At 37.4% G+C, this 17,106-nt stretch overlaps 1 protein-coding gene across 1 annotated transcript; it reads left to right on the top strand.

Annotated features, from left to right (window-relative positions):
• The first annotated feature begins 1,847 nt into the window (after positions 1-1,847).
• Positions 1,848-15,498, top strand: LOC115434962 (receptor activity-modifying protein 1-like). The gene is made up of 3 exons (XM_030157117.1): positions 1,848-2,114; positions 6,742-6,880; positions 14,439-15,498. Exons 1-3 carry the CDS (start codon positions 2,060-2,062, stop codon positions 14,692-14,694), a joined length of 450 nt encoding a protein of 149 aa, XP_030012977.1. The 5' UTR covers positions 1,848-2,059; the 3' UTR covers positions 14,695-15,498.
• Positions 15,499-17,106: the final 1,608 nt, after the last annotated feature.

Here is a 17,106-nt window from a genome sequence, read left to right as displayed (position 1 = left end):
ATAGATAGATAGATAGATATCACATGTCAACAACAGTTATTTGTTTTTTAGTCACTGTATGACTGAAATGTTCATATTTACTGTTTCTTGTATTTTCTTGAGCTGATGAAAAATGTCTCCTGGGGATGAATTAAGTTGATCTGTATGAGTCATTGAGTCTTTCATGTATGAATTAATAGCATACTTTACATGAATTAGATGATAGTTAACTGTTAATTAACCATTATTTAATCCTTGTCACTGCACCAAATGTCATTGTACCGGACTATTGTATTTTGCAATGACAATAAAGCTTATTCTATTCTATTCTATTCTATTCTATTCTGCATTATCTAATGCAAAACAAACTGCCAAATAGTGAAATGTGTAGTGTGTGAAGTGTGTTTACAATGTATGAAGCGCTTATTGAATGTTTAGTGTGTGAAAAATCTGATGAGTCAAAAGTGAAATGATACCATTACAATTAAATTAACCCATAAAGACCCAAACATCCATGGGCGACCAACAGCACCTACTGACACAAAATATTTAATACCTGTCTGTCGATTCATTAATCCTATCAATACATGGATATAATTGGTGTAAAATACAGTTTGTCATCTTTTCATGGTCATCAGATATGACCCATTTGGACATTCAGAGGCTCCACAGTTACAGCCCAAACACAGCCATCTTCTACAACACTGATTCACCAGTAAAACCCATGGAGTTGGATCAATGACAGTGGATGGACACACTGGGTTTATGTTCAGTTAATGATAGATTTGCTGAAAAACTCACTTTTTCTTCCGTTTTGTCTGTTTTGATATAATAACATTGAATTCACTCTGAGTTTTCATGAATATCTAAGTAAAATATAGGAAATGGAATATAGGAAAATACATGATTTACAGTGAAAAATGCAAAATACAGAGGATAATACTGAGAAAAAAAAAGGTGATGAATCACTTAAAAAAGGTTAAAGAGAGAGAAACGTTAATTTGAGAACTGCTACAAAAGTAGCACTGGGTCTTTATGGGTTAAATGATAAAGTGCAACAATCACCAAAATAATCCATATTATGGTCACTTTGGTCAAAGATAAATGAAGTTAATGTTCTTAAAGGGTTTCAAATCAGCCAAACCTGTCTCAGTGGAAAAAAAAGAAAACAAACTTAAGGGAATAAACACTTGTCAGTGTCTGTCAGTGTCTTGTCTTAGTGAAATACATGAAACATTAGAGTTCAGGGATTTACTGTCTCTCACACACGTACACACACCCTCACACACACACAATCAGCACCACCACAGACAGACAGACAGACAGACACACTGGGTGGCAGCACATCCCACGGCGGCCCCCAGAACAGTAATGAACCCCACCGTAATCATCCAATAATGATTCCAAAACTCCAGATAAAATATTCACTTAGTGACTTCACTGAGCTGCCTGAGATCTGCCTGATAAGACTGGGGCTGGAAATGGGAACTGCCTCTTTGCGCGTGGTGAGCGAATCCACGTGGGTGAATGGACGGTTTAAGAAAAGTGGATCTAAGTGGATACGGGTTTTCCACGATATCCATTAGAAATCCTGAATAAGTCTAAAGAAAAACGCGAGTAATTTCAATTTAAGACTGCGGTGCGTTCACGTACCCTGTTTGCGTTGCATTTACAGAGTGAGCGGTTTCAGTCCCAGTCAGACATGATGGTTGTGTGAGGACAGTGAAGGGAACTGGTTCTAATGTTGGTGTTTGACTTTGTTTTGTCCCCTGGGAGCAGCTCTGGGATCAGATGACAGGTGGTTTCTATGATTAGGGAAGGAGGCTGCTGCTCCGAAGGTCAAGGGGGCTTTTTTTCAGTCTTTACGCGCAATCACTTTGCGCTTCCAGTTGAGCGCACAGCGGTGGAAGCGGCGGATACTTCTAAACTGTAAACGGTGCTGAGTCTGAAGGGTGGACGTCGCTTGGGCTGGAAGAGAGGAGGAAAAATGAGCTCCGTCCACCTGATCTCCAGAGAGTGAGCGGAGAAAGCAGAGCGCGTAAAACCTGTGGGAGTGTGTGAGGGGGGTGGGTGTGGGAGCATGGCCGTGGACGGCACCGCGCTCCTCAGAGCCGGGCTGCTGTTGTTGATGGCAGGTGAGTGTTTGGGTCCACTCAGATGCTCCTCTTCCTACATTTTTATAAGTTATTTGGAAGTATTTTAAAGAATGTAAGACAAAACGCCCTTTTTCCCTGGTCAGTGTTTGCGCATGTCACTCACACTGCTGTAGATCCAACTGATTCACAGTACGTGGCTATAACACCTCACAACTTTCAAATGAAAAGGGATTTATCACCATGTGTTATAATATGTCTGCATTTGGCATTTTTTCAGTGTAAACTATGTAATTTCCATTATTTAGTTCATTGATCATATAGATACTCATAAATGCTCAAAGTCAATTCAAAGATAATTCTGTCCTCCTAAGACTCAGGAAAGGAAAAGTTTTAGCTTTTTTACATGAAACAACTGTCTTGATTGGAAACTGTATAATGCAACAGTTTTTTCCACATACATTTCTGAAATTATTTTAATTTATTTATTTTTGAATGGAATATCCTTTGCAGTGGATAACCTTTTTAAGCAAAACTGTGAAACTTGTGTCCCCTACAGAGGACAAAAATGCATTGATGGGTCTCAGGAGGATATGAGAACAGACAAAACTGAAGAAAATGTGACTTTTTTCAGTAAAATACATCATAAACCAAGTGTCTCCATCCACTGTCATTGATCCAACTCCATGGGTTTGAGTGGTGAATCAACATTTTAGAAGATGACGGTGTTTCCACGTTCACTACGGAGCCTCTGAACATCCAAATGGGTCATATCTGATGACCATGAAAAGATGACAAACTGATCCAATTAGGGGATCAACAGGTATGAAACATCATAGATCAGTAGATGCTTTTGGTCTGCAATGGATGATTGGGTCTTTATAAGTTAAACATTTCTGAAGCAAAGATTGTACTTTTTCCTGCACTACATTTGTAGGACAGCTTTACAGGTCACAGTTTTCCATCCATCTGGGTAAATGTGAATCCCCTCATACACAGCCTGGACAAAAAAAAGTCACCACCTGGATTTAACTAAGCCATTAGTTCAGATAACTCCTGTAGTGATTCAGATGTTTGAGCTGCAACAAGTTCTTTAACCCTTTAACTGATGCAGTGAAGAGCTTGTCATTTATGAAGCAACCATCAGTTTGATAGAGACTAAAGAGTCCAGACCTGAACCCCAATCAGAGTCTTTGTGATGGGTCGATTGTGTAAAATCTCCTCTACTGTATCATGCATCATATGTCAGGCTTGTCAGTTCCACACATGTCCCTCTTCAGCTGGTTTTACAGTAAAAGTTTGTAGAATTAACCCATAAAGGCTCAAACATCCATTGTCGACCAAAACTATCTACTGATGTAAACGGTTTAATATCTGTTGATCCACTAATCCTGTCAATCCATGTTAATAATTGTTGAAAACTACAGTTTATCGTCTTTTCATGGTTATTAAATATGACCCATTTGGATGTTCAGGGGCTCCGTAGTGAATGTAGAAACACCCATGGAGTTTGATCAGTGACAGTGGATGGAGACACTTGGTTTATGTTTAGTAAATGATATATTTAACTGAAAAAGTCACTTTTTCTTCAGTTTTCTCTGTTTCTGATATAATAACCTTTGAATTTACTCTGAGCTTAAATGAACATCTACATGATCAGTAAATGAAATATAGAAAAATACAAGATTTTTACTGAAGAAACGCAAAACAAAGAGGATAATATTACAATAAATAGTGATAAATCACTTAAGAAAGGGTAAATATAGAGAAAAATTTGTTTCCAAACCACCACAAAAGTAGTGCTAGGTCTTTATGGATTAAATCATTAGAATATTAATAGTGAAGCATCAGTGTTTTACAGCATCCTACTATTGTTACTGCTGAAAGTTAGTTTAAACTAGGTTTTCCAGGGACACACGATAAATCATATGATTAAGTGGAAAGAACAGATCCACTGATTTCTCCTTTTTTCCCAGTCACTAAATATTTATTAAAATGAAGTCATGTGGAAAGTATAGAGGCAGAGTCAATATTTACTGGAGCTGCGAATAACTCACTATCTGAAATGTGACCCAGAGACAACAAAAAGTTGTGTTTTAAAAGCTTCTTATATTATTCACTGTGTAAAATCCTCATCTGGAAAGTAGCTAAAGCTGTCAGACAAACGTGGAATTCATCATGAGCGAAATAAAAAGGGGTGTTGATGAGAAATATCTAATGTGGGAGAATCTGAGAAGGCTTTCAGGACTCCTGTCTCTAGGTGAGATCCTATTATGGCTTTACTTTCACTCCACACCAGTGAAAATGCGAAACAGCAAAGCAGCGGTTTCAACATGAGTGACATCTCCACTTAATAGATCATGGTGTATTCATGAGCATTGCTTTTTTAAACCCATAAATATTGAGTCGTAGAATGCCTGACTCAAAATCATGATTTCTGGTACTCAGATGGGTATATTCTTCACCTGAAACTTAAAAAAAGAAGCTAAAAGCAGCTGGTCAATAAATCTCAAACTGTCTGACGAGCAGCCCTGCAGCCTGTGTCATGGTTTTCCTGGGAAACCAAATGTGAATGAAATGCTGATCGTCAGCCAAGTTGAAAGGCAGCTTTTAACGGCTGAATGTCAGATTTCCACAGCAGCAGATGCCAACAGAGGAGTGAAGCAGGCCATCCATCGAAGTCTTGACAGCTCAAATACACCGTATATCTCTCAGTCATTACCAGTATACATTAGATTTCTCACTCCAGTTTTCATTTAGCATTTTAAACCATCTAGTCCCAATTTGATTCAATTTCATTTCAGGATTGTTATAGCTACAACTTTTCCATTAGGTTTTAAGAGTCAGAGGAAAAGTTAGTTTACCATGGTTGTTTTGGCAACTAGTCTGAGGGTTTTGATTTTTCTAGACTAGTTTCGCCAAATGTTTATCTTGTTTTTGGTATTTGTGGGAGGTACTGTGGGATTTTTTTGTGCCCTGGAATGTACTTGATGGGAGGGTTGGAATGGGAAGCACTAGTTGAACTTTTCTAGTTTGTTTAGTTTGATATTGCATCACATAATGAAATACATTTCTGGAGAGTATCAGTTAATGAAGGAACAGAAACTGTGAAGCATAGATGAGGACCTGGTTACAGTTCCACTTTAGCTTGTATATGAACTACAATGTCAGAAATAATGCTCCAAGTTTAATTGGAAACCCTCTAACATTTATATTTGCATTAAGAAACTGTTATTTTTAATGTGTAACATTGGTGTGTCATTATGTGCTCACATGTAGTTTGCTTGAGGCTCGTTGTTTCTTGATGCCAGCAAGCTCCATGTCTCAGATACTTGTAGGTGGTGTTACACAGGTTACACAGGTTACACAGGTTTGAGACACAGGAATTTTGTAAGTGAGTCTAAACTTTTCATGGAATAAGCAACCCAAGTCTTTACATAGAAATCATGTTATCATGGATGTCTGCAACGCAGTCATTTGTTAGCTTAGATATGGTGCTACTGTAGCTAATGGTAGCCTCTTAAGCCCAGCTGCCTCTGAAATTTGGAGTGATCTTGAAAACAAAAGCAGCCTTGACAAAAATCTGTTAGTGACCGAAATTTAGTTTGACTATCTCAGTGTCTAGTCTAGTTAACAACCAATAAGAATGTAACATGAAATGACATATTGATCGACACAACAGTAGTTTGGGGTTGAAAATGCTAACCTCAAGAGATGCAAAATTGTCATCCTAAACTGTTCCATTTTCCTGAGTCTCAGTAGCTGCTAATTCTACTCCTCCCCATCAGCTATGGAGGTTGTACTCAACATATACAAAATAAATACCAGGTTTGCACCAGTGCAATCATTAGCTTAAATATTGAACTACATAGAACAGGTAAATGACGTGTTAACGTTTTGTTCTTGCCTGAAATTCAGTAAATGTTACAGCCGCCCACTCCACAAACAGTCCCACACTAAACTTTACTAGATCCATGTCTCACAGTGACCGCAGCTGATAAACTTTAAGACTGTCTGCCCGAGGCTTAACAGAGTATCACAAATGGGGTCTGGACTGTTTTGCACCATCTTTTCTTTAGGTTACATCTCTATTGAAAGCCATGTCAACACATTTAGTCGTCCTTTGAGTGTTTTAGACCCTCAGGACACCAGCTGGGACAGAGCAAACATAATGGGTGCTCTGCTGGCCCTTATCAGGCCGCCGCAGACCGAGCCTCGCCATGTTTCCCCATCGCAACAACAACCTGTTCGTTCTGTGCAGGCCTTTTCCGCCGGCTTAAGCTCCCCGTCCCACTGAACCATTCGCTGGTGTTATATTCAGCAGCGAGTCCTGCGGGATGGCTGTAGTCTGCCTCCACATTAAGACACTGTTTACACACATCTCTGATGTAAACAAATGGGATTGGGACTCAGGCTGCAAATTAAAATCTTTTCTTAGTGAAAGTAACAGCCTAATAGGGAAGAAATGGTCTAATAGGAATAAGCTGTGCCAGGACATGACCTTGTTTGTTACGCAAACATACTCCTCATTATCTAGAATTACATACAGCAGATAACCTCTGTAGTGCTTTAGAAAATCCATTGTGTTTTAACAGTGTTCACATGGTTGTACCTGAAGCAATTGTAATATTTATTTTTTTTTACTTTTCTGACTTTTTTCACCCTCTAGCTCAAGTGCTTCCATCAGTGTCTGGCTGCAACAGAGGCTTCTACGAAAGCATGATCAACGAGTTCTGCTTAGCCAAGTTCAAGTTCGACATGGCAGGACTGGACAGAGGCCTGTGGTGCAACTGGCCTGAGACCATGGAGTGAGTTTTACACTGAAGCTCATATTTGTCCCTCTTCTGGCATAGTTGTGAAGAGTTACATTAGCAACTCATTTGCTAGACTAAAATGTTGTCAACGAGTTTGTGTAAACCATAGAATAGAGAGTAGGACATGTACTTCCCCATAGTGAATAATCTTGCTGGGTGTCAGATAATCAATGTACCAAGAGTAAAACAACCAGCATAGCTTCCATATCACATGACTTGTAAAACCAAGGAATTTTTGGGTATTTAAGATGATTTCCAAATATAAGCATCATTTACAACCTTGGGGTCACCTGAAATTTCTAGTAATTGATTTAAATAAATAAATAAATAAATAAATAAATAAATATTTTAATGATTCAATAAATATTTCTTTATAATTAAAACGCAACACACTTTTTCTAATAAAAATCAAGTTCAAATAAAATTGAGGATATAATATCTGAGAGGGCATATCTTGATTGACCCGATCATGTGACCGTGTGCGTTACTACAACTCAACCTGCCCGGACACAGTCACAGTCAGAAAACTGGAGAATGGAAAGATTTCTTCGCCTGCCTGGCCCTGCTAAGACATCTCCAAGAGAAACTGAGAAGCAGACACCAAAAAGGTGCATTATATACATTACATAGCCTAAATGTTGTCTAAAATAAACGTTTATTTGCAACATGGTTGCCAGAAATTTGTGATGTTAAAATAGGATCATGAGCCAAAAAAGGTTGGGAACCACTGGTTTAGGGGCTTTGAGAAGAGAATTAACTGTCCCAATATGTACCTCATTGTCCAAAATGATTGACCCATCTGTGGATTTCATACAGGAGCTACATAGAATAGATGTATCTAATGTTCTAAGTAATTTTTTTCCTGCTGAGACATTATTCAGGGAAGGCAACAAAATTTTGAATCTTCTACTCTGATACAGCAAGTATTTGCAGTTTGCCAAAACATGCAACAGCAACTGTTTTTGGTTTTTTTTGTTTTTGTCCCCGGTGCCTGGTTTGATTTGATAAAAGTGAGCATTCATAGCAACCTGATCCAGTCATGGTAGAAAAGTACTTGAACTGAAAAAGTAGCAGTTTGTCAGTCTCCAACCTGCAGTCACCATCTACAGTCAGATTCCCCTCGCTCCCACTGTCTTGACCTGTCTTCTACTGTATCTGTCAGACACTGTGATGCATGTGTCACACTGAGTCTCGGAGCAGTGCTTGGGTGGCTCCTTCCCCAAACACACTGAGTCGCAGAATGAGCCAGACAGGAGGGTGAAAAGGAGCCGTGAAGCCCACAGGACACAAGACGCTACTGTCAAAATGTGTAATTTCCCTCCCGGCTCCCTGTCCTCAACACACACTCTTCCTTTAGGTCCATCTTCTAATTAGTTGTGTTGGTATCTGTGCCGGCTTAATTCATCAGAGTAAACACGCGCCATAAAACTCTTAGGAACAGTCTTTGATGCTGTCATCGGGCTTCAGTAGAGAGCTGTCAGTGCGACAGATAAATAAAGCATGAAGGCTAGAACACTAGAAACAGAAGAACTAGATGTGGAACACTTCAGTGACACTGAAAATAAAAGTATAATGAGGTGAATTTGTTGCTATATAAAGCATATTGTGTATTGGGCAATTATCCCAGCTTGAAATCATAACTGATGTCTTCGTATCTAACACTACACTGTTTCTATGGGAGTCATTATCTTTATCTATCTTATTTGCTTAATTTAGACCTCCCAATATGCTCATTTTTGTCCTCTGTAGGAGACTACAGTTTCACAGCTTAAAAAAAAAAAAGTTCTGTATGTGAAAACTGTGGCATCAAAGCAATTATTTAATGTAAAAAAGCCAAAACTTTTACTTCCATGGGTCTCAGGAGGATGATCATTTGTGCATATTTTACACAAATATACAATTATAGTATATAATATAAATGCATGACATCTCAGTCCAGGTTCTAAATGTTAGTGGCAGGTGATTTTACCAATTATATACTTTTCTTTCCAGTTGGCTGGTTATCAGAGCCTGAAAGAAAATTGTGATTTGTAAGATTAATTTACACATTAACATATTTTTTGCAACTTTTTTGGACTCCCTCACATAATCTGAAAATTTTGTGGCAAATAAGCAGACAAGGCAAATTTTGCTGAGCTTTTGCAACATGAATGAAGCTATCAACCAATGAAACTGTGTCAAACAAACATCATGTCACAACAATAACAGAAAACTTGTTGCTTTCTACATATTTGTTCTGTACAAAAATGATACAAAATGATAACAGGAGGAGACTGAAGCACATGTGGAGCAGTGTTGCCAAGCAGATAGATTATCAGGATAATGAGGAGCATCTATAACGTTAATGTCGTATGATTCAGATTCAAAGGAACTCAGAGGAACAGACGACATTGTCATAAGTTCCCTCAGAAGATGACTAATGCAAACTCTAAAAATCAGAAAACCTGTGCTTGTTTCTTCAGAGTGATCAGGGATGATGAGAGTTCTATTTACATTGGAAAACCAAAACTCATCAGTGTGAGCGACAGCAGAATCAAAAACATCACCACCATCTAATTAACACTTTGTTTTTATAATCAGATTAGAAAAATCTACAAAAGTGTTGATTGTGTGTTTGTGCATGCTGCAGCACATCACTTCACTGACTGGTTTTATCACCTAGGATGACTCACTTATTAGTTTTACAGCACATAAGAAACAATCTAGATTTAATAAGAAACAGATAGTATCAATAGCCACACATTACATTTGCTCTGAGCTGCAGAAACACAGTCAGCTCTACTGACCAAAGAGAATAAAACACTGACTTAGTGACTCCTGTGTAAAGTCTTCTCCTGCAAAGCCCAAAGATTCTACATTGGGTTCAGGTCTGGACTCTCTGGTGGTCAATACTGACTGAAGAAAAACAATAAATAGCCTCTTAGGCCCAGTTGCCCCTGGTACTGAGGGCAGTTCCAGTTCTGTCTGCATTGCAACCACATAACCAGAAGAACATCAGCTCAAGAGCCTGGCCAAGCGAAAGTGAACATCAAGATCAATTTCTTTTTTCTCTAAAACAATATTTTTGATTATTCAGCATGAAAGACATATATCTCTAGTTTTTAAAACTGTGTTTATTTAATTTGTACCTGAATTACAACTGAATACATAAGAAAATATATGAGAATGCAGTGTAAATTAAGAAGAGTAAAGGTTGTAAATGAATGTATACAGCATAAATTCAGATTGTAAATAGCAATGTGTAAATAAATATGTTCAAAATATATGCCTGTGTCTAATCTTACATTTCCCAATAATCAAATAATACAATGATTTTGAATCTTATTTATGATAAAGAGCAGCAGGAAGATGTGTATTAAATATAGTAATGAAACATTTGTCACCAAAGACTGATAATTTTATCAGTATCTTAATAAAATTTTTGATTATTATTATTATGGTGCATTGCACTGAATAAACACCTCACTCCATTACTTTATTTGGATTCTCACTCTGTTACCATTAATGTCTTTTAAAACTAAAATAAAAATGATATCAATTTCATTTTTGGATATAATGTACTCTCATCTATTTAAAAAAGTATAGTATGCTAAATATTTGCACTTTCCTTGAACAACAGCACTTTTTGTCAGTTTTTCCAAATGTTGAATAACTGCTGTATATTTTCCTCACTCCATTACTCCGTTATTAAATATGTGGTTATTATTTTTTAATGGCATGTTAAAGTACTTGCTTAGACCTACAATTTGACCTATTATGGTTGCTGCTAAATTAGTTTTTAAAAACAGATATGGAATGATTAGTACTGCTGCACAGTGCTTTCTCACTTGCTTGGCCAAGCCCTAAAACCAAGTGTCGGACAAGAGAACACAATCCAAACAACAAGCGTTTAAAATGGCCAAATATCTAAACCAAGCTCACAGTCTGAGACCAGCGTATGTCATGAATAGTCTCATAAAACAGACCAATGAGACAAACTTTGCAGCGCTAAGCTAACACTGAGCAGATCTAGCAGTAAAAGTATTATTTCTCTACCAATAAAACTCACCGAACCAGACAAAGAAGAGCAGAAATAAAGGTTGCATTATGAAGCGATGACCATGAATTGTGTCATATCTTTGCTGTTTTCTGATCATAACATGATTTTACATGAAAAAACTTAAGCTACTGGCTACTCCATTGTTTTGTGCTACATTGAAATGTTTCAGAGTGGAAACAAATGGCCCTGAGCTTAACAGGTTAAAAACAAATCATTGGAAAACCTTTTATAACACAGAGAAGCAGCAGGTACATTAAAAACCTACCCCTTTGTGTTGTAATCCATGATTTTATGACATACATTCCCTGTGCTATATACAGGGTTGTAAATAACTTTATTATAGGGCCTGGAAAAAAATAACTTGTCCCCCTTGTGGAAAGTCCAACGTGCCATATTCCTCGATACTGATGCAACTGTCATTACTGAAATGTGGGGTGGGACATTTTTTCACATGATCACCTGTTGCATCAGTTGCTGTAAAAATATATCACATGTCAGGAAAGAAAATGCTCATTAAGTGTCCAAACGTTGGGTGGATTTTTCCTAGTAGTGTTTTATGACTGCCTTCTACTCCAGCGGTCATCCGGAACAGAATCTCTCCTGGTGTGGTGCAATACTGTACTGTACTGAGGGTGCTACCCTGTTGGTATGCATCTCCATTTCCCCTGCCCTCTACCACCTCACAGTTATATTTAGCTGTGTTAAAACCCACTGGTAATTCTAGACACTCCTTTGACTTTTTTTTTCCAAGCAGCAGGAATTCTGAGTTGAGTCCCCTCTCTGGAAGGACATTTCAAAGGCATCACGAGTTGATCTGTAGCTTATATAAGTCGTGTTGAAGTCAGAAGTTTATATTCTACAGTTTGCCTTGGCATTCAACTTCTTTTTTGTGATTATGTAAAATTTCCCAATAATAGTAGAGATAGTGATTAATTTCTGGTTTCAGCATGGCAAAATTGACAGAAACCAAGTTCACTAAGTCTTCAAACTGGAAGCTGATGTCATGACTCTAGAGACTTCATATCAGGGGCGGACTGACCACTAGGACACTCTGGCAAAGTCTAGAATGTCCGTTCCACTGACGGCTGTCTGATGTGGTGAATTGGGGTAAAAGAACATCGACTTGTCATGATGATGATGACTGCATTCAAAGTTAATGCAGTCCAACTTGGCACGTTTGGGCTTGTCAAAATGGATGCGTGAAATATCACGAACAACAAACAAATATGGAAATAAAAGCGCCACAATTCCGGGTAGTCCGCGAATATTTAACTCATTTCCAGTGTCACTTCTGATAGCCCCCCCTTATCTAGCATATGTCAAAATCCTCTAAAAATTACTTATGGGTGTCTCTCTGTCTCTCACATACACACACTATCACACAAACACACACACACACACTGCGCCTTCTCTTCTTTCCCCCCACAATGGTAAAGCCTAATTAAAAGTAGCCGAAGCACAGCCATCGTTGTCATATTTAATTTAATTTATTAAAGGGTATGGTATATTGAAGACTTAATGAATAGGTTATAAAATTGTGGAAAAAATTACACCATCAAAAGTCATCTAAAACAATGGTTCTGTAATCAAGTACTAACTCCTGTGTGTATCATGTGACTAAAACAGACAGAAAAGAAAACATGGAATGCCTAAAAGCACTGTTTTTGTCAGTACAATGCCACAGCTACTGATGTAAGAACTGAAGTGATTTTGGTTATTACCACGAAAACATGGAAAATGGATAGATATCAGCTCTGAAATTAAACTCTTATGAGCTATTTTTGTAGATTTCTTTATATTTGTCCAAACAAATGTACCTTTAGTTGTACCAGGCAGTAAAATAAACAAGAAATTGAAGAAAACTAGTGTGGTCTAATCATTTTTTCCGCAGCTGTATTTGAAGGTAATTCTAAAGTATCTGATACATGTTATACAATCAGCTGGCTACACATAGTAGCGAACAATATAATTTAAAAAAAATCATTTGATAATTCAGGTTGAAGATAGCTGTAGCTTCAAAGATCATGACAGAAAAAGTGCAGGAAGTCCCAGGATGTGCCAGGATGCTCTACCCGACATAATCCTATTTTAAGACTACTAGTGCTTTGTAAATAAATAAATAAATTAACACAAATAATTGTTGAGTGTGAAATGCTATTCTCTGTGACTATCTTATCTAGGGTTGTGGCAGAGTATCTTGACACACTGGGAGGTGGTTATTTAAATGCTTAATCCTGTATGAGTTGTGGGCCTAAATTTTGGAAAAAGTCCAGGGCCTTTTTTTAGTCCCTGTCCGTCCCAGCTTCATATTGGTGGTTTGTCTGGTTATTATTGGGAGTGTGTTGGCTGTGTGTGTTGCTGGCGTACTGTACACGTCAAAAACATGTGGTTAACATTTCAAACCAATAGATGCTATTCAGTCACTTATTAACCTAGCTCATAGGATGTGATCGCACCATTTGGTGACTATTCCAGTTTTTCTGACTTACACTATCGATGTGTTACTGTCAAGTCCTCACTATTTGAAAGAATAAAAGCAACCACCTCCAAGCTCCAACTGAAACTACATGTAAAAATGTTTTCTGTGGCTAAGAATGAATCATTTTAATGACGAGTCTGTGCAAATATTCCTTTGGAACAACCTTCCTCCCAGTATGATTCATTCAAAGAAATACAAAACAGGCCAAAGAACCCAGAGTTTTTTCTACTGACTCCAGAATGATAGCGGACGGTGCCAGATCTATATCCACACTTTGTTTCCACTGTGTTAGCAGAACAGGTCTAGTAAGACGAGACAAGGCAAGTATCACAGCGACAAAACATTGTAATCAGCTACGAGTGCTCTCACCAATTTTTGACAGGGACAAAAGCCAGAAAACAAAAGGAAAAAACAGACAAGCTGTTGAGACAAAAAAAAAACCAAAAGGTAATACACTACAAATGTGAAAACACATAATATCAAAACTATGTCAATTGTTCTAAAAATGTGGTAACGAAATGACAATTCTGAGACAGAAAAAAGGATGTTTTGCCAAGTTATAAAACATGTATACACACACTATATCAACAAGAGATGTTCTGTATGTATAGCCTTAATTAGAAAATTGCATTAAGAAATGGGGCATCGAAATCACTTTGTAATGAACTCCTCGATGGATGGATGGATGGATGGATGGATGGATGGATGGATGGTAAACTACTCTCTTGTAATGGCATTACACTAATTCATGATCTGTACCTGAAAAAAAAAATACAATTGCTTTTGTTACAAATATTTGAATACTACATATAACTACTAATACCAAAAGTAAACCTCCCAGAAACTGCTGTAAAATGGTAACAAATACTAGTGACGGGAAGTAGCATTTTCACTAATGCATAGAACAAATTGAGTTTCCAACATGTTTACAAGGAGGTATTTAAAAAAAACCTCTGCCTTGAAACATTCCCCAGTTTTGTCAATTTCTTCCATATATTTCTTATTTGTTGACGATGTCTTGTCGCCCTCTGCAGGATTTATGAGGGCTTAACCAACTGCACATACCAGGTAGCCCTGAGGATGAGCTGCTTTTGGCCGAATCACATCGTTGACCGCTTCTTCATGCAGATCCACCGGTTGTACTTCCACGACTGCGCTCTGACCGGCCGCCTCATCCACGACCCACCCATCAGCGTCCTCGCTCCGTTCATCGCCGTGCCCGTCCTGGTCACACTACTCATGACCGCCCTGGTGGTGTGGAGGAGTAAACGCACCGAAGGTGTACTGTAAAAACACTTTAGGTTTGGACTCATAACAAACAGAGACATGTATTATTGTGTATTTTTTCATCATGTGTGTGTAAAATTCCTTTATAAAGAGTGTACATAGAATGCAGTGAAATTATATGCATGCATGTTTAAAACCTACAACCAGTTTAATACTAATCTGTAATAAACCTACCCTTTTGGTATAAAAATATTACTTCTGTGCACTTATTTTTAATGATAACATCGTCAATATGAGAGTGTCAAAGTTTGGCAGCTGAGAGCAATAAAGTTCTTTAAGATTCTAGGGATTTGGAGGCCATGCATGTTAATTACCATCTGTTCTCACCGCCCTAAACAATCTGTCGACACATAAATAACAGTAGAGACGAGGACACTCAGGGAGATGCCTGACTTGGATGAATAATTGTTTTAAATTTGGAGGAGAGGTGGAGAAAACATGTCCAACAGAGGGTAAGACAATAATGACTAGACAGGAAAAAAGGGTTTGGACATGGTTTTCCAGAAGAAATTAATAGGTTGTACACAAAAAAATGTGAAAGAACAAAACAGAAAAACAGTTTTCAGGAACACGCACAACTCTAAGGACAGTCTTGCCACTGATTCATTCCTTCCCCAGACATTCGCTGGATGGTTTTCTCATTCAATATCTCTATTTTTATACTTTGAGGACAATTTGTATCAAAACGGATATTTTCGAAACAGGACACAATAAAATCAAATCCACTGACGTCACAAAGAAATGCCCTGTTTTCAGTGCAGTTTATTCAATTCATCAGCAAAATCGACAAAAAAAGTCCTCTCTCAGCATTTATTTAAATAGAAAGGAGTGTACAGTCGCGGAAAAAATTATTAGACCATCAAAAGTCATCAAAAACAATGGTTCTGCAATCAAGTAATTACTCCTGTGTGTATCATGTGACTAAAACAGACAGAACAGAAAACATGGAATGACTAAAAGCACTGTTTTTGGTTGTACAATGCCATAGCTGTTGATGTAAGAACTGAAGGGATTTTGGTTATTATCAAGAAAACCATGGAAAATGGTTAGATATCAGCTCTGAAATTAAACTCTCATGAGCTATTTTAGTTGTTATCATTATAATTTGTCCAAACAAATGTACCTTTAGTTGTACCAGAAATTAAAATGAACAAGAAACTGAAGAAAACAAGGGCGGTCTAATAATGTTTTCCACAACTGTATATACGGCCCAGGTCAGACGCACGTAGCTCTATATGAAATGGCTCCATCTAGTGTCCATGTTGAGTACCACATCCACCAGATGAAGACAAATCACAGCCTGAGATTAGATTTCAATTAAATACATGAAAAATATGTTTCAGTAGCTTTGTGTAGTTTGTAGGAAAAATATGATTTAACATAAGTCTTAGGTCATTTTATTTTCAAATAAGACACATATTTTACATTTTTATCCCCAGTTTATAGTTTGCAGTCTAAAACATTCAAATGTGGTAGAACTATTGATAATATGCTTAAATACAATACATTCAATGAGATGTCCCAAAATTCTCCATAACCATCATCTGATGGTCACACTCAATGAGTCTTTACAGTTTTTACAGCTATATTTAATATGTACTGTCACTTATCAAATGTTGTACCTTTCTTTACTTCTACTGTCGAAAAAAAAACAGACTTTTTTTTATGTTCACGTCTATCTCCCACTTTTTATTAGACTAGCACATATTGTGGCATATGCACCCCTATTATGTAATCTGTTCATTATAATTTGCTGTTAAAGTGAACTCTTCCTCCATTTTCGACCGTTGTCTTAAATTTCCTGTGTTTTAGTGTCGTTTAGTATTTGTTCCTGTGAAGTTTCTTACAGTGATTAGTGTGAAGAGTGATGATGGTGTAATGACACTAATCTATTACATTGATAGTGAATTTTAAGGATCAGGTCATCATGTGAGCCATTACAGTTCAGTTAACTTTCATCCCATCTTCAGTGTTTATCAGTGCTGTCCATAATCATCATGTTCAGTTTTCAAACAAAAAATTTTTTGTCATTTCAGAACAAATTATTGGTAATTAGATGTTCAAAGTCATATTCATAGATTTTCATCTGTTTGCACTTTTGTTAGAGTCTATTTTGTGCGAAGTAAATAGGTCAAAAAGGTTAAAAGGTTAAGTTCCTTTATTATTTGGTCTCTGCATTCTAATACACACTAATTAGCTTTAGCATTAGCACATAGCACACATGAGGAGTGGTGAACTGTCACTGAAGGCAGTTGGGGAAGTGAAAGAGTTGTTTGTTGATGTTAGCTTCTTATATTGCTAAACTAATGAATGTGTCGTACAGTCTTTAAACTGTTTTCTGAAAAAAACGCAAAGGGTCGGTTTTGTGCACAAATACCTATTGTCTTGGTTTTCTTCAGCAGCACACTGACTATT

The sequence above is a fragment of the Sphaeramia orbicularis genome, chromosome 2, assembly GCF_902148855.1.
Source record: "Sphaeramia orbicularis chromosome 2, fSphaOr1.1, whole genome shotgun sequence".
Lineage (NCBI taxonomy): Eukaryota > Metazoa > Chordata > Actinopteri > Kurtiformes > Apogonidae > Sphaeramia > Sphaeramia orbicularis.
This window is presented reverse-complemented; position numbering and strand designations above follow the sequence as displayed.